This window comes from Mustelus asterias, chromosome 2, assembly GCF_964213995.1.
Source record: "Mustelus asterias chromosome 2, sMusAst1.hap1.1, whole genome shotgun sequence".
In the NCBI taxonomy this organism is placed as follows: Eukaryota; Metazoa; Chordata; class Chondrichthyes; order Carcharhiniformes; family Triakidae; genus Mustelus; species Mustelus asterias.
The window spans coordinates 51223678-51249712 of NC_135802.1; the positions used below are offsets into that span (position 1 = coordinate 51223678).

General features: G+C 43.6%; 1 protein-coding gene across 1 annotated transcript in view; it reads right to left on the reverse strand.

Annotated features, from left to right (window-relative positions):
- itga8 (integrin, alpha 8) overlaps positions 1-26035 on the reverse strand; it is a 219576-nt gene that overhangs the window by 75369 nt on the left and 118172 nt on the right. The window contains exons 22-23 of the mRNA XM_078235261.1: positions 15747-15826; positions 6763-6843 (exon numbers count right to left, since the gene is read on the reverse strand). Coding sequence (XP_078091387.1) covers positions 6763-6843; positions 15747-15826 — 161 coding nt within the window. The remainder of the gene's footprint in view (positions 1-6762; positions 6844-15746; positions 15827-26035) is intronic.

A 26035-nucleotide genomic window follows, 5' to 3' on the forward strand; every position in this document is an offset into this window, starting at 1 on the left:
CTGTATAGACCCTGGTCAGACACAACCTGGAGTACTGTGCCCAGTTTTGGTCGCCTCATTACAGAAAGGATGTGGAAGCCATAGAAAGGGTGCAGAGGAGATTTAGAAGGATGTTGCCTGGATTAAGTGGCATGCCTTATGAGGATAGGTTGAGAGAGCTAGGTCTTTTCTCCTTGGAGAGGCGAAGGATGAGAGGTAACCTGATAGAGGTGTATAAGATGTTGAGGGGTATTGGTAGAGTGGATTCTCAGAGGCTTTTACCCAGGGCTGAAATGGTTGCCACAAGAGGTCACAGGTTTATGGTGCTGGGGAGTAGGTACAGAGGAGATGTTAGGGGTAAGTTTTTCACTCGGAGGGTGGTGGGTGCGTGGAATCGGCTGCCGGTAGTGGTGGTGGAGGTGGATGCGATAGGGTCTTTTAAGAGACTTTTGGATAAGTTCGTGGAAGCTAGAAAGATAGAGGGTTATAGGTAAGCCTAGTAGGTAGGGACATGTTCGGCGCAACTTGTGGGCCGAAGGGCCTGTTTGTGCTGTTGCTTTTCTATGTTCTACGTTCTACAGTAGTAGATGTGTGTGCCATCCCGAAGATGTACTGCAATACGTCACTAAAGCTCCTTTGACAGCACTTTCCAATCACATGGCCTCTACCAACCAGAAGGACAAGGGCAGCAGATGCATGGGAACACCACCACCTGCGAGTTCCCCTTAAAGTCACTCACCATACTGACTTGGAAATATATTATCATTCCTTCATTGTCGCTGGGTTGAAATCATGGAACTCTCTTCCTCACAGCACAGTGGGTGTACCTACACCATGTGGATTGCAACAGTGGAAGGTGGCAGCTCACCACCGCCTTCGGAAGGGTGAACACGGGTGGACTATAATTACTGACAATGATTAAGAATAGTACCAGCAACAGGAACAGGATTTTTATCTTTTGCATCACTCTGGGCGACTTACAATTTTCCCTTTAATACAAACCCTTTGTGGGATATTATTTCAGGACTGAAATCATTGCAAAATCAAATAAGTAAACGGTGACTTATTACTCAGACTGGATGGAAACAAGTTATTGGGACGAGAGTTGGGTTTAACACAGTATGGAGTGGGAGAACTCTGTAATTGTTAGTACAAGTTTCGCCTTGCAGCAATCAGATAAAGGAAAAGGAAGTTGTCCATTAAAGGCCATCCCACCCTGGCATAATCAATCATCTGACTGAAACAGTTACTGAAACAGCCCTATTCCCTTCATTGTTGAACCAAACTAGCAAACATCCTGGAAAACTGAAATTAGTGCTTACTCAAAATGAATTAGTACAGCCATGTGTAACGTGAATTAAAGGAAACAGATAGCAAGGGAAAAGCTCAAAGATATTAACAAAAATTTGAAGTAACGAGGTAATTTTAACATCACCCACTTCCCACCACATGCTTCACAGCAAGTGGGAGAGGAAGTATAGTTACATTTTACAAGTCACACAGCGTTAAATTGTTGCAGACATGCCCTAGGCATTGTTACAGTGGTGAGTTGGGTGACATCTCTGTGTCCCGCTCTAGAGAGGCAGGGCACCTCATGGTACTTTCTGTATTCAGTGGCACAGTCTCAGGATAAATGACTGATCATTTGGGAGTGAGGGGAAGGGAATTTCTTCACTCAAAGAGTTGTGAATCTTTGAAATTCTCTATCTTAAGAGGGTTGTGAATGCTCCATCGTTGACTTTTTAAGGCTGAGATAGATTTTTGGCCACTTGGTGTATCAAGGGATATGGAGAGTGAGCAGGAAAATGTAGTTGAATATAGAACAATACAGTATAGGAACAGGCTCTACGGCCCACGATGTTGTGGCGAACATGGCACCAAATTAAACTCATCCCTTCTGCCTGCCTGTGGTCCATATTCCTCTATTCTTTGCATATTCATGTGCTTATCTAAAAGCCCTTTAAATGCCTCTTGAAAGGACCTGTCACGATGGTACGGAGTGGTGGACAATGCTCGAGGGGCCATATTGTACTCCTGCTCCTATTTCTCAATTTCTTAAATCAGGCACCCACAGTGCAGTTGGAAGCCTGATTTGAATTCAACACTGGTCAGTTGGGTTTCCCAGGGCTCAGAAAACTTGAGATCAAAACACACAGGGACATTTGCATCAAGTGGATAAGTGACTCTGCTGCACTGAGAGCCAGAAAGAATAGAAGTATTCTCTCCAGCCACTCAAGCACATCTCAGGTCATGGTCAGCATACACACCTCACCCCGACAAATCCACAATTCCAAATCTCACGCACAACGACCTCTCCCTCCAAGATACACGATTGCTGATCCAACCCACCCCATCCCTCCCCAGCTTTAGAGCCCCTACCTTCACACCCTCCCTTCCACCTGCAACCTCTTCTGCGTCATGATTTTTATTAATGTGTCAGCTTACTGCCGCTGCTTTTCCCACCGGTTAGCTAGCCGGCCCAGCAAAAGAAAAACACACAATGAGATCCTGCTGTTAAATTGAGCAAGGCATCCATGTTCCTGGAATTTCCAGGATACGACATCCCCCCTCCCCCCTATTCTCCCCCCCCCCCCCCCCACCCCCCAAAGCCTCTTCAACCATGCTTCCCCATCTAAATATTGAGTCAATAACTCTCTCCAAAAGAACAACAGCACCAGAGCAAAGATCAATCTATAGATAACAAGGGAAAGAATAATGTGTAAAACAGATGAACTTTGTTTTTGTTACCATAGTGTAATTAAAAGGTTTGCTAAAACAAAACATACTTAAATAAGCGATGTTGCTACAGCTAACACACAGCACTAGCTCATATAGTCACTGCATGTCCATATTCTGCTGAATTTTCTTGTTGTGGTTATCAGTTTTGGGGATATTAGGAAACCTTGAATAACATTGCTGATATTCTCAGCTGCTTGGATGTGGCAATAGCGAGAAATGAAATATTTAATTAAAATTAATGGATTATTAAAGTGACTGTAAAACATAGAAACATTTACTGGATTTGTTTCAAAGCATATTTTATGGGTTCCATTTGCTGTGTTAGAGCAATTACATTTGTTATTCAAGCAAACATCCAATTAAAGATTTGTTTCTGGAGAACTAACACCGGCATTAAGTGCAAAAGCAGGGACGTAATGCTGAACTTGTATAAAGTTCTGGTTAAGTCACAACTAGAATACTGGGTAGAATTTAATGCCACCTTGGAGGTGTGTTCAGAGGTGGAAGAGCATGTGATCGTGTGGAAAGGGGTGGCGTGGCAATCCCGCCACCTTCCTGCCTCTCTCCAGATGGGAAGCCTTGAGGACAACTTTCCCGTCTAAAAACCAACTGAGGCCCTTAAAAGGTTGCTCAAAGGCCAAGGAGGCTCATTCCACCGCTGCTACTATTCAATCAGTGGTAGGGCTGGGGTCTAGTAGGGGGAGTCCATCCTTGTCAGACACACTATCCTTCACATCGACTACCCACCTTGCCCCTCACCGGGGGTTCCTTGTTTAACCCCAGTGAACCTGCCACCCTCACCTACTTCCTAGTTCCAGCATTGATCCATGGTATAAGCCGTACTGCAGTACTGACAGTGGCCACTGCGCCAGGTGGTACTGCCAGTAGTGGACAGCTGCCAGCCTTGGAGGCAGGATATATTGCTCTGATCCAGGATTTCCAGGGCAACTTCCCCAGACAGGATCTGGGAAGCCCAGCTGTAGGCTGGCAGGTGCCCTATTAAGCCTGACTGGGCCTACTGAAAATGATTTTGGTGGGGTTGCCATTGACTTTCTGAATGGTTGATTTGTGAGTGACAATGACCTGTAGCTCGCCCGCTGTGAGGGCGGTGAAAGTGGAGACGAAACTGGATAGGCATTTGAGGGAAAGCAACTTGAAAGGTTCCACAGAAAGAGTGGGGAAATGGGATTGACAGAATTGCTCTGGTGAGAGGCAGCATGGGCTCCCTCTCTGCCAACCAACCAGCAAGGACTGGGTGGGGAAAAATGGTGTCCTTCTGTGCCACAGTATCGGAGACTTTCAAGTCTGGACAATAAGAGTCAGCAGGATGTAAAACACCTCCCCAGACCAGATCTACCATAAACATCACTTTGAATTTATTATGAAAATCACTCAATTGTACAAAGAATTGTCAGAATGCTCACAACCAAATCTGCATAAAAATGAAAGGTGCCCAATGCACAGATTCTGAGAATAAATATTGAAAAAGAAACTTTATGACTATAACGCTTGACTATCTTCAGAACAGAGGATGAAATAATAAAGGAAAAGGACTTGTAATGATATACCATAGTCCATATCCTTAGGCTATCCTAAAGCATTTTACAAACAATAAATTATTTTTAATTACTGTAATCCTGTAGTTAAATGCAGCAACTAATTTGTGCCAAGCAAGAGAACACAAACAGCAACAAAATGGATGCTAAATGTTTTGTTGATGCCTGTTAAGGGATGTCTTTTGAGATAGGGCACATTTTACTAGCTATTAGGCACTGATCTCTAAATTTCCAAATTCTTGATATATGTTTCTGGTGCAATTCATAACATTTAACATTAGTATTTTAACATTCTGGACACAAATCAGGGATGCACCAAACCTCTTAGCACCTATGGCAAAAATTCAAATAAAGTGCAAAGGTGTGTGAGTTAGGTTGATTGGCCATGCTAGATTGATCCTAGTGTCAGGGGGATTAATAGGGTAAATATGTGGGGTTACGGAAATAGGACCTGGGTGGGATTGTGGTCGGTGCAGACTCGATGGGTCGAATAGCCTCCTTCTGCACTGTAGGGATTCTATGATTCTATGATAAACATAGCATTTGGATTTAATTTCCTAATGATTGGAAACTGCAGTATTGCATAATAGTTGTGAAAAATTCAACAAAGGTTGAGTTTTTCAATATCTTCACTTTTCCTTCTCTTTGGTAATTATGCCTCTTTTGTCCTCGACTCTATTTCACTTCATTATCTTCTATCCAATGGTGGAGCCTCACTGCATTGATATTCTATTCTCCTAGAAATGAACTCCAGAGCCTTGTTTGAATTTTTAATGACATTATCAACTTTTGTTTATTTAAGTTCTCCTTGGATTTTAGACTAGGTATGCAGAGTCATGTGAGTTTTTGATTAGGTTGATTGACAGAGACAAAGTCATGTGATTAACAGGAGATGCTAAGCTTGCTGGAAAGCCCAGTTTCATTATCTTTTTAAAATACAAGCAGTTGCTGCCTGTACCTGCTAGAAGAAACAAGTGTCCCTCTGTCTCTCTCTCTCTCTCTCCAGAGGTTTTCTGAAAGCTCCAATACTGTTAATCTAAGTCACAAAAAATATGCCTGTGTTTTGCTAATTTTAGAGAGGGATTTAAGTCAATAAGGGAAATTTTGCTTGAATGGAGCTCAGTGATAGGTTAGCAGTTAAGAATTTCATCTTGTCATGTTTAAGTATTGTACAACTGTTAAAAATTAAGCTAATTCATTTGTTGCAGTTAAACTCCGTTGTTAAATAAAATTTGTTTTGATAAAAGGGCCCTGGTTTGTCAGTAGAATCACGCCCTGGAGTGAAATATCTTATCCTCACAGTAATGCCAAAATAGAAAAGTTGTTGAGGTCTAGTCTGCTTCACAATATACCTTGGGGTTTCTGATCTGGTACCCTTACAATTCTTCCAGCCGCAATGGTAAACCTCATGGTTCATTAGATTGAATTTGATTTGCCAGTTATCCGTCCACTCTGGAATCCTGTTTATACCTTCCTGTATTTTGGTGCTATCTATCAAAATTAGTACTTACATTGCTCTCCCACAATTTGCCATCATCTTCTAGAAATTTTAACCCCACTACTAATTCTTGTGTTGAATCAGTTCTATGTTAGGCAACGTTGATTCTGGCACAGACGCCAACAAAAAAATACCTTCCCACCAATCTGAGAAAGCTCCTTTAACATTGAAACATAGAAACATTCAATATAGGAGCAGGAGGAGGCCATTTGGCCCTTTGAGCCTGCTCCACCATTCATTACGATCATGGCTGATCGTCCAACTCAATAACCTAATCCTGCTTTTTCCCCATAACCTTTGATCCCATTCGCCCCAAGTGTTATATCTGGCCACCTCTTGAATACATTCAATGTTTGGCTACTTCCTGTAGTAATGAATTCCACAGGCTCACCACTCTTTGGGTGAAGAAATGTCTCCTCACCTCCGTCCTAAATGGTCGATCCTGAATCCTCAGACTGCGACCCCTGGTTCTGGACTCCCCCACCATTGGGAACAACCTCCCTGCATCTACCCTGTCTAGTTAACGTAACCTGCCATCTGTTTTCTGTTTTGTAACAATCCTTCAATTCATTCTTCTACCTGGCCCTGGATTCCACATGTCTTGCCCTTTGTCGTGAGTCTCTCATTTGGCATTTTATCTGGAGTCTTTTCGAAGTCCATGTCTATCCCATCTCCTACATCGCCCTTGTCTGGTGTTTCTGTTACTGCTTCAAATATTTCAAACACATTAAGGCTGGTTAGACAGGACCCTGCTTTATTGAAAGAAGATCGCTGACTATTTTTAATTACATTCTCCATTGCTAGATGTTTTAAAACTTGGGAGTTTTGTTAACCTTTAACAATAATATAAAATGGGTGATATTGTATTAGTTAACCGTTATATAATTTAGCCCAATTTTGCTTTGCAATGACGAAATGTGCACGTCAGTGGAGATCAGGATGCACCTTATCCAGTTTCCAAGTAGGCGAGCAGAGAAACAGTTCACTTACCCCCGAACATCAACCCGAGCGATTGCACTGATATTGAGCTGCAGTTGGACGAGGTTGCTGTTTGAATTATCCTTATTTGAACTGAAATACAAGGCAGAAAAGAAACTAGTTCAACAGTAAATAATCTTAAATCTTAAAACTGTCCTTGAGCTGTAGAAATCAGAATGTGAGCAATCATTAAAAAACATATGCTGCAGGAGTTAAACCTTGCATGCTATTTTTATTGCTAATAGAGCACACGAATGTTTAAAACCTCAGAGAGTTAATTGGCAGTTGATTAAGTGATTTTCATCAAATAAATATTTGTAAAAGAATGCCTTGAGAACCAAAATAGCACAACACATTACTCATATTTATTGAGGTAAAGAAAGAAAAATAATGACCAGACATCAGCTTAACTCCCTATATCCTTAAAAGGAACATCTGACCATATTTCATGACAGTTGATCAAGTCCCCCATTTTTATTGTTTGAACTATTTACTTTGGTAAGTTGTTATACTTCAGCAACTACAAATATGAAGGTTGGAACAGGTTGCAGTTGCGAATTTCATCCAGTATTGATGTTTTGAATCACTATCTTTCAACCTTATTTTTCCATTCTTGTTTGAGTCATGGCAAGATGCCACATATAAGAGATTCAGCTACAAAATGACAAATCTTATTTTATCTTTCTTGCACTCACAATAATGTTTAAGTGAGGCCTTTTGGTATCAAAAGGAACCTTCAACAAGTTTCTAGCACCTTACTGAAAGATGAAGCCAGTTTATTAAAAACATTTCAAAATCAGATAGGTAGGTGACAAAGAAGGTTAAATGACCCTTAGTGTACAAGCAGTACACAAAATGAGAAGTGACGTAAATGTTGCTTTTTTTCAGACATTCACAGAAACAGCAAATTTTACTCTTGCAAGTGTCCTGAAAACTCAGCTGCGTTGGGATAAGCTCTAAAGACTGAAGAGACAATTAGAAAATATATAAACATGAATGTTCCTCCCCCAAGTTGGCATTTCTCAGTGTAAATAGTGCAATATAGGCCAATACAGCCATAGGATTTGCAGACTGGATGCAAGTGGAGAGTGTAGAGGGCACACAATGCACAATGGTAGCCTTCCATCCCATAAGCGGCACGGTAGCACAGTGGTTAGCACTGCTGCTTCACAGCTCCAGGCTCCCGGGTTCGATTCCCGGCTCGGGTCACTGTCTGTGTGGAGTTTGCACATTCTCCTCGTGTCTGCGTGGGTTTCCTCCGGGTGCTCCGGTTTCCTCCCACAGTCCAAAGATGTGCGGGTTAGGTTGATTGGCCAGGTTAAAAAAATTGCCCCTTAGAGTCCTGGGATGCGTAGGTTAGAGGGATTAGCGGGTAAAATATGTGGGGGTAGGGCCTGGGTGGGATTGTGGTCGGTGCAGACTCGATGGGCCGAATGGCCTCCTTCTGCACTGGAGGGTTTCTATGATGTCTATGATAAGACCGGGGTTGTGCCAGGGTGGTTAACACTGCGTTAAGTATTGCCTTGTCTGGCTGAGGAGCCCATCTCTGCACATGGCAGTCTCTGCACACTTGCTGCAGAGGAAGACAGTGGGCTGAGAAAGTGCAGGACTTGCCGGCTTCTGTGTTCTCTGGGCTCTCTTCATGACCAGATGAACTTTGCATTTCTGCTCACCTCTTCCAATGCCCTTCCAAATGGACAGCCTCCAGAGATCAGAGATTAATGTCTGCCATTTTCTCACATCACTTGCAGGTGCCTTTGTGGTGGAGGAAAGGATGCCCAAGACATAAGAATATAAGAACTAGGAGCAGGAGTAGGCCAGCTGGACCCTCGAGCCTGCTCTGCCATTCAATATGATCATGGCTGATCTTTTTGTCGACTCAGCTCCACTTACCCGCCCGCTCACCATAACCCTTAATTCCTTTAGAGTTCAACCATTTATCTATCCTTGCCTTAAAAACATTCAATAAGTAGCCTCAACTGCTTCGCTGGGCGGGGAATTCCACAGATTCACAACCCTTTGTGTGAAGAAGTTTTGATTTGATTTATTATTGTCACATGTATTAACATACAGTGAGAAGTATTGTTTCTTGCGCGCTATACAGACAAAACACACCGTTCATAGAGAAGGAAACGAGAGCAGAATGTAGTGTTACAGTCATAGCTGGGGTATAGAGAAAGATCTACTTAATGCAAGGTAAGTCCATTCAAAAGTCTGACAGCAGCAGGGAAGAAGCTGTTCTTGAGTCGGTTGGTACGTGACCTCAGACTTTTGTATCTTTTTCCCGAAGGAAGAAGGTGGGAGTGAAAATGTCCAGGGTGCGTGGGATCCTTAATTATGCTGGCTGCTTTGCCGAGGCATCGGGAAGTGTAGACAGAGTCAATGGATGGGAGGCTGGTTTGCGTGATGGATTGGGCTACATTCGTGACCTTTTGTAGTTTCTTGTGTCTTGGGCAGAGCAGGAGCCATACCAAGCTGTGATATAACCAGAAAGAATGCTTTCTATGGTGCATTTGTAAAATTTGCTGAGAGTCGTAGCTGACATGCCAAATTTCCTTAGTCTTCTGAGAAAGCAGAGGCATTGGTGGGCTTTCTTAACTATAGTGTCGGCATGGGAGGACCAGGACAGATTGTTGGTGATCTGGACACCTAAAAACTTGAAGCTCTCGACCCTTTCTACTTCGTCCCCATCCTCAACTCAGTCCTAAATCTGCTTCCCCTTATTTTGAGGCTATGCCCCCTAGTTCTAGTTTCACCTGCCAGTGGAAACAACTTCCCTACTTCTATCTTATCTATTCCCTTCATAATCTTATATGTTTCTATAAGATCCCCCCTCATTCTTCTGAATTCCAATGAGTATAGCCCCAGTCTGGTCAGTCTCTCCTCATAAGCCAACCCTCTCAACTCCTGAATCAACCTAGTGAATCTCCTCTGCACCCCCTCCAGTGCCAGTATATCCTTTCTCAAGTAATGAGACCAAAACTGTACACAGTACTCCAGGTGTGGCCTCACCAGCACCTTATACAGCTGCAATATAACCTCACAGTTTTTAAACTCCATCCCTCGAGCAATGAAGGGCAAAATTCCATTTGCCTTCTTAATTACCTGCTGCACCTGCAAACCAACTCCTTGAGATTCCTGCACAAGGACACCCAGGTCCCTCTGCACAGCAGCATGCTACAATTTTTTACTATTCAAATAATAGTCCATTTTGCTATGATTCCTACCAAAATGGGTGACCTCACATTACCAACATTGTACTTCATCTGCCAGGCCCTCGCCCACTCATTTAGATGATCTATATCCCTTTGCAGACTTTCAGCATCCTCTGCACACTTTGCTCTGCCACTCATCTTGGTGTCATCTGCGAATTTTGACATATTATACTTGGTCCCCAACTCCAAATCATCTATGTAAATCGTAAACAATTGCGGTCCCAACACCACTGAGGCACTGAGGCACCCTGAGGCACACCACTAGTCACTGATCGCCAACCAGAAAAACACCCATTTACCCCCAGTCTTTGCCTTCTGTTAGTTAACCAATCCTCGATCCATGCTAATACATTATCCATAACACCGTGCACCTTTATCTTATGTAGCAGTCTTTGGTGCGGCACCTTGTCAAATCCAGATACACCACATCCACAGGTTCCCCATTGTCCACTACACATGTAATGTTCTCAAAGAATTCCACCAAATTAGTCAAACATGACCTTCCCTTCACATGCTGAATCTTACCAATGGGACAATTTATATCCAGATGTCTCGCTATTTCTTCCTTGATGATAGATTCAAGTATTTTCCCTACTACAGAAGTTAAGCTAACCGGCCTATAGTTACCCGCCTTTTGTCTACCTCCTTTTTTAAACAGCGGCGTCACATTTGCTGCTTTCCAATCTGCGGGAACCACCCCAGAGTCCAGCGAATTTTGGTAAATTACCACAAGACGGTTGTAATAATTCCGGTTTACCCATTAGGTAAATAACAATGGAATGTTTGTCTGGAGCTCTGCATGACAACGTTCCGATGAGACAGGGGGGTGTTGGTAGGGTACGGGAACCGTGGTGCACGAAGGTTGTGATGAACCTGGTGAATAAGAAAAGAGAGGCGTACAGAAGGTTCAGAGAGCTAGGAGGTGTTAAGGATTTAGAGGAGTATACGGGATGTAGGAAGGAGCTTAAGAAGGAAATTAGGAGAGCGAGAAGGGGTCATGAGAAGACCTTGGCGGGTAAGATTAAGGAGAATCCCAAGGCTTTCTACAAATATGTCAAGAGTAAAAGGATGAGATGTGAAGGCATAGGACCCTTAAAAGGTGAAGGGGGAAAAGTTTGTGCGGAACCGTTAGAAATGGCGGAGGTGCTTAATGAATACTTTACCTCGGTATTCACGGTGGAAAGGGATCTGGGTGGTTGTACTGCTGGTTTGCGGTGGACAGAAAGGATCGAGCATGTGGACATGAAGAAAGAGGATGTGTTGGAACTATTGAATGGCATCAAGGTTGGTAAGTCGCCGGGACCGGATGGGATGTACCCCAGGTTACTGTGGGAGGCGAGGGAGGAGATTGCGGAGCCTTTGGCGATGATCTTTGCATCGTCGATGGAGACGGGAGAGGTTCCGGAGGATTGGAGGATTGCAGATGTGGTCCCTATATTCAAGAAAGGGAACAGGGACAGCCCGGGAAATTACCGACTGGTGAGTCTAACCTCAGTGGTTGGTAAGTTGATGGAGAGGATCCTGAGAGACAGGATTTATGATCATCTAGAGAAGTTTAGTATGATCAAAAGTAGTCAGCACGGCTTTGTCAAGGGCAGGTCGTGCCTTACGAGCCTGGTTGAGTTCTTTGAAAATGTGACCAAACACATTGACGAAGGAAGAGCGGTGGATGTGGTCTATATGGACTTCAGCAAGGCGTTCGATAAGGTCCCCCATGCAAGACTTCTTGAGAAAGTGAGAGGGCATGGGATCCAAGGGGCTGTTGCCTTGTGGATCCAGAACTGGCTTGCCTGCAGAAGGCAGAGATTGGCTGTGGAGGGGTCTTTCTCTGCATGGAGGTCAGTGACCAGTGGAGTGCCCCAGGGATCTGTTCTGGGACCCTTGCTGTTTGTCATTTTCATAAATGACCTGGATGAGGAAGTGGAGGGATGGGTTGGTAAGTTTGCTGACGACACCAAGGTAGGTGGTGTTGTGGATAGTTTGGAGGGATGTCAGAAGTTGCAGCGAGACATAGATAGAATGCAAGACTGGGCGGAGAAGTGGCAGATGGACTTCAACCCGGATAAGTGTGTGGTGATCCATTTTGGCAGATCCAATGGGATGAAGCAGCAGTATAATATGAAGGGTACCATTCTTAGCAGTGTAGAGGATCAGAAGGACCTTGGGGTCCGGGTCCATAGGACTCTTAAATCGGCCTCGCAGGTGAAGGATGCGGTCAAGAAGGCGTACGGCGTACTGGCCTTCATTAATCGAGGGATTGAGTTTAGGAGTCGGGAGATAATGCTGCAGCTTTATAGGACCCTGGTTAGACCCCACTTGGAGTACTGCACGCAGTTCTGGTCACCTCATTACAGGAAAGATGTTGAAGCCATTGAAAGGGTGCAGAGGAGATTTACAAGGATGTTGCCTGGATTGGGGGGCATGCCTTATGAGGATAGGTTGAGGGAGCTTGGTCTCTTCTCCCTGGAGAGACGAAGGATGAGAGGTGACCTGATAGAGGTTTACAAGATGTTGAGAGGTCTGGATAGGGTAGACTCTCAGAGGCTATTTCCAAGGGCTGAAATGGTTGCTACGAGAGGACACAGGTTTAAGGTGCTGGGGGGTAGGTACAGAGGAGATGTCAGGGGTAAGTTTTTCACTCAGAGGGTGGTGGGTGAGTGGAATCGGCTGACGTCGGTGGTGGTGGAGGCAAACTCGTTGGGGTCTTTTAAGAGACTTCTGGATGAGTACATGGGATTTAATGGGATTGAGGGCTATAGATAGGCCTAGAGGTGGGGATGTGATCGGCGCAACTTGTGGGCCGAAGGGCCTGTTTGTGCTGTGGCTTTCTATGTTCTATGTTCTTAACAACTGCAACGTTTATTTACATATAGCTATAATAGAGGCTTGCAGCCTTATGGTTGCCAGTCAGCTCCTGAGAAGGTTCTGGAACAGAAACCTGAGCTAACCTAGGGTGATCCCCCACCCTGCTCCTGGATTGTTTCCCCCAGTCATGTAACCCTTACTTTGCAGATGGATCTTTAAAGGGACAATCACCTCAAGGCTATGAACTATTGGCTGGTTCACCGTAGAGAAGGTTTTTGAACTGCTGCTCAGAGAGTCACATCTGGTGATCAGATTCAGCTGGTGCTAATGCCCTGATCTTGGATATGTTCAGAACAACTTGTGACACGGTTTGTTCTGAAAGAAGTTGTTAGTTACACAAAGTTCGTAGTAGCAGCAAAGCTCAAGCAGCCTCTGTCCGTTCTTATTTATTTTTCCCAGGCAAGGAGTGCCTGGTCTGTGCCCATTCTTGCACTGAAAGCCTTCAGTAGGTAAAGATGTTCCGACTTAGGGATCTATTGATGATAGTAACCAGCTCCTGAGAGGATTGGTCTTTTGCCTCTGTTGTGGAGCACAGCATTGGAGCACAGATAGTCCTGAGGTTAACTGACCCTGTTCGAGTTGAGAAGCAAATGGAGAGAACACATTCTGAAACAGTTGTGGGGAGTTCGATCATTGAGAGCAGCAAGTTCCTTACGGTGGTGGTTAACCAATGGGGCACAATGTACTCTCCCACAGGAAACAAACCATAGCACTCGTTCTCTATGCCAATCAAGTTGGGCTTACCACTCATAACTGCTGTCTGCTGTGCTGTGTTAACGCTCTGCAGCGAAACTGATCTCTCCAGGAAGCAAGTTTGGGAAAGATTAATGGATATCTTGGACTGCCCAAATTTCAGGCTCTGAAACTCCCTTGTTGCGTCTAAAGGGACACAAAGCACTACAATTGGCACTGACTTCAATGCTAGAAAAATGACATATTTACATATCAATTTGCCTTTGGACTCCACTCCAGATTTTTTGTCAGGATTTACTTCCTTAGCCTGTACATCTCTCGAGATATCCACAAGGCACTGGAACTATTCAACTGAAGTTGAAAGTTTGGTTCATGAGTGCCAGGATGTGTACACAGGCCTTTGGACCTGCACACTGCATGTCTAGAGGCCAAACCTCCTCTGAGTTCCTCTGAAGCTTTAGCCTGGGGCCGTGAGGAGTTCAGTTTGCACATGTCTTCACAAAGAGGTACAGCGGAGGAGAGGTTGTGCACTGGCATTTAGCTCTCCTTTTCACATTGTTGCTAGCCAGTAGTGGAAGCAAACAAGCACACAAAAGCGGAAGGCATGTTAACTCTCTTAGCCCATACTAGATGCATCACATCGACCTGTTGGGTGTACAGACGATATACAAGTAAGTTTTATAGATTAAGATCTGCAATTCATTGGAAATGACTTTGGGAACTTTTTCTATGTTAAGGGCAGCATATAAATGAGAGTTCCTATCGTTATAACAGCTCCACCGAGCAGAAATTCTGGAAAGCTTTTGATGGTGAACTAGGCAGTGGAAGCTGTCATACAGAAGCTCTTAAACAGAGGTTACATTCACTGCTGCCAGATTAGTTTGTGCAATCTCTGCCAAGTGAAAAATATCAGCAATGGTGCTTTCTGCTTTTCTAATGCCTCCCTGGAAATTTTAGTGGAAGAGGTGAGGGAAGGTTGGGGAATTCTGTTTCCCAGAAATGGAAAGAAGATTGGAAAGATCTACACACAGCAAGCCTGGAAAGAGGGGTATCGGAGATGGTCAGTTCTGGATGCATCATCCTGGGAACCACGATTCAATGTGTAGGAAACACTTCTAACAGTCTGACAAGAGCATAAACCTTTCCTTACCTCTCATCTCACCCCCCATAAAAATATTCTTTAATTTCTTTCTGTATCAAATGCTTTCCAGCTTCTTCTTAAATGCATCTATATTATTGGCCTCAAGCTCTCAGTACGGTAGTGAGTTTGAAACTCCCCCCGCATAGTCCCCTGCGGGATCCCACTGCATAGCCCCACTCAGGCCCCACCGCCTTGACACACTGCTCCGGCACACTGGCAGTGTCCAGCTGGCACTGCCGGGATGTCGGATGGCCACTGTCAGAGTATCCGGTGGCCACTGCTGGGTGCCTGGTAACCATTGCTGGGGTGCCAGTGTGTCAGTTTGGGCACTACCCGATGGGTCAGCCTGGTCATGCCCCTGACCATATGGGGAGTTCAATGGCCTCCGAGTCTTCCCCGATGTAGCTATGGAGCCTGGTTTCCGCTGTTGAAATACATCTGATTCTCTTGAAAGGATTTTTAAAAAGATATACAAACAGTAACCAAATCAATGTCTTGTGCGTCCCTAATATAAACCAGTTCTCTCCAGTGCTCCCCTGTTGCAGCGAGCCTCAAGCATACCAGCGGGCACCATGACCTCCCTCTCCAGGGCCACTCACGTGGGGACTCAGCTGGGGAAGAGAGAGAGAGACAGGCAAATGGAGAGGCTTCCCTCTGCCCCGCCTTGATGCCATCTCCCACCCCAACATCAGTCGCATCCAGTTCACAGCCACCTTTGCCACTGACATGCACCTTTAAAGTAAAGTTTTAAAATGGACAGATCGCTAAATTTTAACTTGATAAGCATGCTACCTGTATTATTTTCCTCCTCTCTCCCAATTCTCATTCTGGACAACAAGCTACTCTGCAATTACTTGCAGCTGAATGCACACAGTTTGTTTGGTTTGCTTTGCATTCCAACATCTTCATTGATCAACATTAATGATATGCAAGATGCAGGACATAACTCCATAAGGAGATTCCTTCCAACTGAATTGTGATAAATTAATCAATTTCATCGAAAATTACCTCAGGACGACCATTTTGTCCTTTCCCAGTGCCTTGTTTAAATCTGTGGCAATGTGTGTTCATTTGAAACTCACCTTTTGATCTGCAGGTCAAAGCTGATACTGGCATCTGCTGTCTCCAAGCGCTGAACGGAAAAGCGTAACCCCACAGACAGCTGACAAAAAAAGAAAGATCAAAGCGTTAACCATGAACAGCTGCTGGAGTTACAGTATTGAATTGCTGCTGTGGAAAACACTTGTTGGCTATGGCACCAAAGGAACTAAATCTGCTGCAGTCTCTCACCTTCGTAAACAATGAATCTATAATTCATGCTGATTGTGCAACTTATCAGTCCACTTAGTACATCCCCGATGACATTTTAAAAAGTTTTTTTACCTGCTTCAATTGAAGCTTTCTAGATGATTATTCAACGAGCAGATAAAAATAGATGTGACCTCTAAAAATTAATTGGGAGGACCCGATATCCTATTTGTAAATCCACTTTGATTCGTGGCGTATACAAGCAGACATAACAGAGTAAATTTTAACACCAGGTGCAGAGATCGGTGGCAACCTCGAGGGTTAGTCATCCAGGATGGAAAATCTTGTTGGGCCAGCTGAATTCTGTGCCCAAATTCCCAACACACATTTTAGATGGGCAATGCTCCACATCTGCAGGCTGAACTTATAAAATCAACCTTTATGTCACTTCATAGAATTTGGAAGAGTCTGCATCACAGAAACAGGCCAATTGGCCAAATTGCTTTTTGCCAGTATTTATGTTCCACATGGAACTCCTTCCAACCCTCTTCATCATCTAACACTATCACCATTCTTCCATTATTTTCTCTCTCCTCTGAGTGCCTAGCTTTGCCTTAAATTGCCTATGGGGCGGCACGGTGGTACAGTGGTTAGCACTGCTGCCTCACAGTGCCAGGGACCTGGGTTCGATTCCCGGCTTGGGTCACTGTCTGTGTAGAGCTTGCACATTCTCCCCATGTCTGCGTGGTTTCCGCTGGGTGCTCTGGTTTCCTCCCACAGTCCAAAGTTGTGCGGATTAGTTGGATTGGCCAGGCTAAATCACTCCTTAGTGTCAGGGGGAATAGCTAGGGTAAGTGCATGAGGTTATGGGGATTGGGCCTGGACGGGATTGTGGTTGGTGCAGGCTCGATGGGCCAAATGGCCTCCTTCTGCACTGTAGGATTCTCTGACAAATACATCTGTATTATTGTCTCAATTATTCCTCGTGGTACAGTGTTCCACATTCTTACCACTCGTTGGGTAATGATGATGCTCCTGAATTTCCCACAGATTTATTAGTGACTGATGCTTATGGTTTTTAATTACAGTCTCAGGCACAAGTGGAAATGTTTTCTTTACATCTACCTTATCATCCCTTTATAACCTTTAAGGACCTCTATCAGGTCACCTTTTCTTTTCAAGAGGAATGAACCCTAGCCTGTTCAGCCTTTCCTCATAACATATCCTTTCAGTTCTGATATCTTTTTGTATCTTTGTTGCACTTTCACCAGTGCCTATATATCGTTTTTATGATACGGACACTAGACTGTATACAGTGCTCAAAGTTGGTTGAAGCAGTACAGGTTTAATATAAGTTTCAGCTTTTCAATTCAATCCCTCTAGAAATGCATGGTTTGTTTCCTGTATGGTCTTATTGCTGCTACTTTTAATGGTTTGTAAGTCTGAACCTTTAGATCCCTTTACTTCTCTTCTTTTTTTAGATTTTTATTATCCAGAAAATGTGGTCCTCCTTATTCTTCCTACCAAAATGTAATACCTCACACTTAGCGATATTGAAATTAACTGCCCTCCCATTCTGTAAGTACGTTGATGTCTTTCTATATTTGTTGTAGTTTCCCTCAGTATTTCTTATATTCCCCAATTTGGTTCTGCCAGTAAATTTTGAATTTGTACTCCTGATTCATCACCCTAAATCATTTCTGTAAATGATGAACAACAATGGGCTTAAGATTGATCTTTCTGGAACACCATTTCCCATTGTTAGTCAGTATGAGTATCCACCCTTAACTCTTACTCAGCTTTTTTGTCTTGTAGCCAACTTACTATCCATTCGGCAACTTGCTCCTTGACTCCTCATGCACTGATATCAGGTAGGAGACAACTATTCAGTACCTTATCAATGGCCTTTTAAGATCCAAATATATTACAGCTGCTGCATTGCGCTGGTCTATTCCAGCTATCACTTCAAAAATATTTAAATAAGATTGGTCAAGTATGAACTTCTTTTTTGGAATCTATATTTACTACTTTTTAGAATATTAGCATTTTCTAACTGTTCCTATTTTGTACTTCTGAATAAGAATTCCAATACATACCCTACTATTGATATTAAGCTAACTGGTCAACGTCCCCTGGACTAATTCTATCTCCCTTTTAAATACAGGAACAACATTAGTTGATGTAATATGAATTGTTAGTTTCTCTCGTACATGCAAAGCAATGTTCAATATTTCTGGCATTACTACCCTATGAGATTGCCTTAGTGGCATTATTCATAATCCTGATTTTGCTTTTGTCATTTTTGCATCTTTTTATAATTTAATATTGTTGCTTTGATTTTCTAATTGTTTTTGACTTATTTCTTTCCTCTACATGCACTCTTTTGTCATCTTTGTTACTGCTTATCTTTATTATATACTTGGCGTAATGTCTTTTTCCTTAGTTTCAATTTTACTCTCATCTCTTTCTTGATCTATAATGTTTCTTGTCTGTTCTTATTTTTTTAAATCAGAAAATATTTCTCCTGAACTGGACTGATCATCATTTTAAATATATCTGATTGCTGTCCTTTCTCATTGTCAAAATGTTTTGCTGCCTTGGCTCCTTTGATTTGAGTTTCATCCCTTAAAATTAGCTTTTTTTTCTCCCATGTATTATTTGGATCTTTGTCCTATTTTCATATTTCTGAGGCACTGCTTCAAAATTTATTACGTTATGATTGCTATTGCCTATTCCCAGCACTTACTTCTCTTATCTCCTCCGGTTCATTTCCAATAAGTTGATATACAACTCTTTTGTTGAACTTCTTATTTACTGGGGAAGAAAGGAGTCCTGAACAAACTGTAAAAACTCTAATCCCTTTTCCCCCTTCCTTACCTTACTCTGCCAGTCTATGGGGGAGATTGTTGAAATCTCTGATGATTGCTATTCTATGACTTCTACTAATTTCATAGACTGCCTTTGTATTTCTTTCTCTGCCTCCCTGCCTCCACTTTGCATCACCAAATTTTGGAGGGTACTTTATGCATTACATTTTAATAATAAACATTTGCACCACGATAGGACAGAATCTTTTGGAGGTGATAGGAGTCATGCCTGCCAGCTGAACCAAGAGCCTAAAAGGTAGTTGAGAGGCCAGCGGCAAGCCTTTTCCCAGAATCGAAAAAACTGGTTAGAGACTCGTGTTGCTTCCTGCTGAACCAAAAGCCTATCAGGCAGTTGAGAGGCCAATGGCGAATCTTTTCCCAGAATCAGGACCCTAGGGACCGAGGCGTCATTTATCATGACTTACCAGTCAATGAGAGTCTGGCAGTTCTTTTGCTCAAAGGCTCTACTGGGGAGGTGGTGGCTGGTTTCCAGAAAGATAGCCGCCAAAGGCCCAGGATCACAGAGCGTCCCATGTTTTGATTTGATTTATTATTGTCACATGTGCTAGTATACAATGAAAAGTATTGTTTCTTGCGCGCTATACAGACAAAGCATACCATACATAGAGAAGGAAATGAGAGAGTGCAGAATGTAGTGTTACAGTCATAGCTAAGGCGTAGAGAAAGATCAACTTAATATGAGGTAGGCCCATTCAAAAGTCTGATGGCAGCAGGGAAGAAGCTGATCTTGAGTCGGTAGGTACATGACCTCAGACTTTTGTATCTTTTTCCCTACGGAAGAAAGTGGAAGAGAGAATGTCCGGGATGCGTGGGGTCCTTGATTACGCTGGCTGCTTTTCCGAGGCAGAGGGAAGAGTAGACAGAGTCAATGGGTGGGAGGCTGGTTTGCGTGATGGACTGGGCTTCGTTGGTAAGTAGTGGCGAGAAAGGTTTTGCAGGGGGTGGGGCTGGGGTGGGCGGGGCACTTGAGGAGTGGGTTGGCACATAGAAGGCAGGGCGTGGCTCTCAATGAGCCACCCCCTTCCCAATGTCAGATTCCTTGATCAGGCACTGAGTGTCCCCCACATCAAAAACTAGGAGCTATTAAAGGAAGAACAACATGCATTGCATTAAGGCAAATTTTGACATATGGCATACTTGTCTCGTACAGGAGCAGAAGATGCATTCTATTTGTAATAGAGATCAAGATCATTTGTCTGACTGCTGAAACTGTTTGAGGTGCTGGATAGAGTGACTGTTGAAGTCTGGAAGTGATTTTAAGGCAGCCATTTCAATGAAGGGTTAAGATAATTTCATAAACCTTGAAAGCAAAGCATGAGTTATAACTCGTGGTTTTGGCTTTTAACTCTGTATGTTTCCAATGAAACATCACGCATAGGCTGGTAAATTCCTGGGAGGTACTCCTGCTCCCCAGGCATTACTTCACCAGAAATGACATGGAAACCCTGTTTATGTACATAAACACTGCACTTCCTGCAGAGCAATGTTGGTGCAAATTTACCTAAAGTAAGTAAGACTATTCATCAGAATAAGAGTAATTTTATGAATTCACCCAGCTGGTGTAGAGATTTGCCTATTGAGAATACAGCTTGGAAATTTGAACATTGATCTCCAATTTCCTTTGAGCTGCTCCTGTTTATTGCACTTCCTGTGTCAGAATGGGAGCAGCTCTGAGGAAATTGCCAGCCAAGTGAATTGTTTCTTAGGGAAGCAATGGTCAGACCACTGCAGGTCATTATAAATGTGACCATGTCCACAGTGAGACAGTATTGGCAAGGCCGTAATCTGAGTTATTTAATTAAGTGCTAATCCATAGTTGATGGCTTGGAGTTAAAGTACTGGTTTGATCATTCATAAAAAAATAGTTCCTCTCCCTACTTTCATATATCAGCCCCTCAGCTGTAGTTTTCGTACTTGTATTCAGTTTATGGTATGCATGTACAGCTTATACAGGCGGTGTGTTAAGACATTGAAGTTTGGTCCAGTGCAGATCTTTTGGTACAACATTCCCAGATTTTCAAACCTTCCACAGCCCACAACGTATCATGTTTCTGATCTGTGTGAACATTATACACTTGACTCAGAAACTAATAGGAAGTTCAAGGGTCAGTGATTCATTCCTCCTCACTGAATCAAACAACTCAATCAGCGACTCACCCTTTGACCTACTTCTGCACTTGCCAAGTGATACAACATGGGACCACCAACAGGTTCAAAAGGAGCATCAATTACTGTAAAACATAGCTATTAACTAAAAATAACAGAAAAGCATTACGCCAAACAACTACACAAACAGACTCGCCTATTGAAACTTTCAGGCCGACAACTGTAATACTCTTTTTCATTTTGCACATTCACATTGAGGTTGATACCAGCTGTGGGAACAGGATGTAACACACACTGACTGGGGGCAAATTTTCCAGCGGACACTGGGGCCGCCATGTTGGGGGTCCCCAGTCCACCCATGTCATCGGCATACAGGCGACGCCCCTGCTGTGGGAGGCGGCCTCCTAACTGGACCGACTCCACACTTGCCATCCTATTAAGGACTGTGGGCAAGTTCCCGGTGTCCATCGTGATGTCAGGCTGGCAGGATAGGAGTTGCTGAGGCAGAAAGTTGAGCATGGGAATGCCCCTAGGTTGCTCCAGAGAAGTGAAAAACTAAAGAGGCCTGAAGCCAGTGGGGCCATCAGAGCGGAGAGGAAACCCGTGCGCAAGGTTGGTTTTGGACACAGTTATAGCCTTCTATCACCACGGTCACTCCAACAGTGGGAAACTACTGATGGCCATTGCAAAATAATTGGCTGCCCACCTCCAACCCCATCCCCATGGGCCAGGAAAATTCAGCCCATGATTCATATCGTATAAATTTAATTTTGGTTAGATGCAGAACCATACACACACTAATCTCTAACTATCCAGCCATCCAGGCTGAAGCTCAAGCAGTATCTTCGATATACCAAAAGTGTGACACTGGCTTGGATTTTTACCTGACCTGCCAGGAGTGGGTGAGTCAGAAACACATGGATTGCCTGGATGGCAAGATCCCCCTCCATGCTGTGGAGTTTAACTCAGTTTGAGTGTCACTAGTTCCCTGTCGGGACATTACCTGCTTAACAGGCTAACTGGATAGTCGGTGACAGGTCAATTTGACAAATTTATTAAATTTCTTTGAGGATGTAACAAGCAGGGTGGATAAAGGAGAAATGGTGCGTTTCCAAAAGGCACTTTGGCAGGAAGAACAGAAGGGCAGAATATTATTTAAATGGAGAGAGGTCACAGAATGCCACAGAGGGATCGGGATGTCCATGTACATGAATCATAAAATAGTAGCATGCAGCTACAGCAAGTAACTGGAATACAAGCCTTTATTGCAAGAGGAAGTAGGGAAGTCTTGTCACATCTGTACAAGGAATTGGTAGGACTGCATCTAGATTGCAACATACAGTTTTGGACACCTTACTTAAGAAAGTATTTCCATACGTTAGAGGTAGTTCAGGATGGGTTCACCAGGTTGATTTCTGCAATGAAGTGGTTCTATTTTGAGGAAAGGTTGAGCAGGTTGGACCTATACTCATTGGAGTTCAAAAGGATGAGAGGTGATGTTATTGAAACATACAAAATTCTGAGGGGGGCTGAACAGTGTAGATGCTGACAGGATGTTTCCCCTTGTGGGAGCACATTTAACAATAAGGGGTCTCCATTAAAAAAAGAGGGATGAAGAAAGATTTCTTCTCTCAGAGGATACAGAACAAGATGGCGGCAGAGCGAGACAACTTCTTGCAAGCCGTGCCCAGCATACCATCTAATTCTATCTTTTACTCTCGTTCTATGCTTCTAAAACTTTATTCTAACTAATTTAAACTCTCTAACAATGCTTTAATTCAATCACTTGCAGTTTTGGTGATCCTTAGGACCCTGGAGACCCCTGCTGCCATCAGACATTTGAATGGACCTACCTCGCATTAAGCTGATCTTTCTCTACACCCTAGCTATGACTGTAACACTACATTCTGCACTCTCTCGTTTCCTTCTCTATGTATGATATGCTTTGTCTGTATAGCGCACAAGAAACAACACTTTTCACTGTATACTAATACATGTGACAATAATAAATCAAATCAAATCACAGAAAGGTCTCTACCTCACAGAGATGTAGATTCTGGCTCATTGAACATATTTGAGGCTAAGTTTGACAGATTTTTGATCGACAAGTTATGGTTATGGGGCACGGGCAGGAAAGTAGAGTTATGGCCACAATCAGATTAGCCAGGATGGCGGAGCAGGTTCAAGGGGCCAAATAGCCTACTCCTGCTCACATTTCTTATGTTCTTACAGCAGCAGGACCAGGTAAGTCCAGGTAAAGAGGATAGTGAGGCTCAGGGAATCTGGCTGCGTGGCAATCAGAGTTACAACCTCATTATCATGTTTCTATTAACCTGCCTCCTTGCTGCAGGTTGGTTGCTCATTCACCTTCTCGCCTCAGATACAGCCAGAGGTGGCGCAGGTGAGAGGCAGGTTTTGGTTTGGGGATCTGGGATAGAATTTTAAGGATGGTGAGTGATCGGTGCTCACTTCAGCATTGATTGGCTGTGGGTGGGACTTTCAGTCCACCCTTAGAAGGAAGTCGTGCTTGTGAGAGCTGTCGGCCTATCTGATTGGCCAACAGCTCTTCAACCTGGTCAGGCACAGCACTGCAGTGGCCAGAAGCGGGACTGCAACACTCTTTTTGGGACTAAGTCCCAGGACCTTCCAAAAAGTAAGTCCTGGGAGTCCCGGGGCAGGACAGTAGGGGATGTCCAGAGGGGGTAGGGAGGGGGTCCAACTGCGGCATTGGGGAAGTGGGGGGTAGGAGGTGGTGGGCGGAGGCCAATGGGGGACGGGGACCCCGTCCCGTCCCCCATCCCCGGTAACAAGCGGTGACAGCACCGCAACTCTGAGGGCACCTTCAGAGCGAGGTATCCCCTGCTTCCCATCTGAGATGGGGAAAAGTGTAAATGTCATTTTCCCGCCCTACCTGCTCCCACCAGCCTAAAAATTGATGTTTCATGGAGTAAAGCTCTTATGCGGCCATTAAGTGGTCATTTAAGGACCTTAAGAGATGAATGGGCAGGATTCCCGCTCAAAGCCCTGCCTGCCCAAACGCAAAATTGCGTCTGGGTTTGAGTCGAAGGGTCCCCGGGGGGAATCCCGTGCATTCGATTTTATGCTCCCCTGCCTCGGAACCCGTCTTGGGCAGGAGCGTAAAATTCTGCCCCTGATCCCCACTGGATTCAAAGCTGCCCTGTCATTCAGTTAAGTGTTTCTTCTTCTATTTTGTGCTTTTGAGCATCACTGTGTCACAAAATATTTTATAAGAGATACCTTTTTGATTGCATATAAACAGCATGGGATGGTTAAGGCTTTCTCATTTAGTTTTGTTCATGTGGCATATTATTGTGATGGCTGCATTAATTAGGGTAGGTGGTAATGCAGTGGTAATATCACTGGACTCGTCAGCCTGAGTCCCAGGCTGATGTTCTGGGACATGGGTTGAAATTCCACCACGGCAGCTGGTGGAATTTAAATTCAATTAATAATTCTAGAAAAAGCTAGCCTCAGTAAATGACAACCATAAAACAATCATTGATTGCTGTAAGGATAAGGTATTTGCTAAATCTTCATCCAGAAGTACCGAGTGGATCATCCATCTCAGCCTCCTCTGGAGGTCTCCAGCATCACAGATGCAAATCTTCAGCCAATTCGCGGTTTGTTATATACATTAATGACTTATTTGTGAATGTAGAATATATAATTAGTAAGTTTGCAGATGACATGTAAATTGATGGTGTTGTTGATAGTGAGGAGGATTGTCTTAGGCCACAGACTGATATTGATCAGCTGGTAAGTTGGATAAAGCAATGGCAGATGGAATTTCATTCTAATAAGTGTGAGGTGATCCAATTTGGGAGGTCTAATAAGGGTAGGATACACACAATGAATGGTAGATCTCCAGGGAGTATTGAGGAACAAAAGGACCTTGGTGTACAAATCTAAAGATCCCTGAAAGTGGCAGCACAGGTAGATAAGGTGGTGAAGAAGGCATATGGAATACTTGCCTTCATTAGCTAGGGCATAGAATATAAGAGCAGGGAGGTTTATTATTTATTAGTGTCACAAGTAGGCTTACATTAACATTGCAATGAAGTTACTGTGAAAATTCCTTAGTCACAATTTTATAAAACATTGGTTAGGCCACAGATGGAATACTGTATGCCGTTCTGGTCACTGTACTATTGGAAGGACATGGTTGCAGAGGATGCAGAGGAAATTCACCAGGATGTTGCCTGGGATGGAAAGTTTCAGCTATGAGGAGAGACTGGATAGGCTGGATTTGTTTTCCCTGGAGCAGAGTAGGCAGAGGGGGGATCTTATACAGTTATACAAAATTATGAGACAAATACTGAGGGTAGATCATAAGAAACCTATCCCCATGGCACAGGTTTTCTTTGACCAAAGGGCATCGGTTAAAGATAAGGAGGAAGTGGTTTAGAGGGGGTGTGAGGAATTTTTTGTTCACCCAGAGGGTGGTGGGAATATAGAATGCACTGCCTGACAGGGTGGTGGAGGCAGGTACTCCTTTGAAATGCACTTAAATCGCCAAGGCATAGTAGGCTATGGTCCAAGTGCTGATAAATGGGATTAGTATAGATTGGTATTTGATGGTCATCATAGACCTGGTGGGTCGAAGGGCCTGTTTGTGTGCAGTATGACTCTATGGCTAACTCACAGCAATGACTCTTAACTATCCTCTGAAATGGATGAGTGAAACACTCAGTTCAAGGGCAATTAGGATGGGCAACGAATGCTGGCATTGCCAGCGATACCCATGTCCCATGAAAGAAATATTTTTTAAAAGGATGTGGTTATATGAACAAGTCTTTGCCAAGATTTTCCTTTGCTTGGAAATAGAGCTGCTCTGTGCTGATTTGTGACATCAAATCAAGTGATATAATCCATGGCATTAACTCTGAAGTTACTCATTTTACAGACATTTTAAAGCATGCATCCAAAATTCTTCTCTCTGCCATTCCAGCGCAAACAATAATCTGATTATTTTAAAATAATTGCAAAATCCAAATGTTTTTGCTAAATAACAGCCCTCCAAATTGGAATTGAATGATAGGCTTTCTCCTTTTCTCAAAATGTGGACATTGGACTATCATTTCCACTGAGCCTCAAACAAAACTAAATTA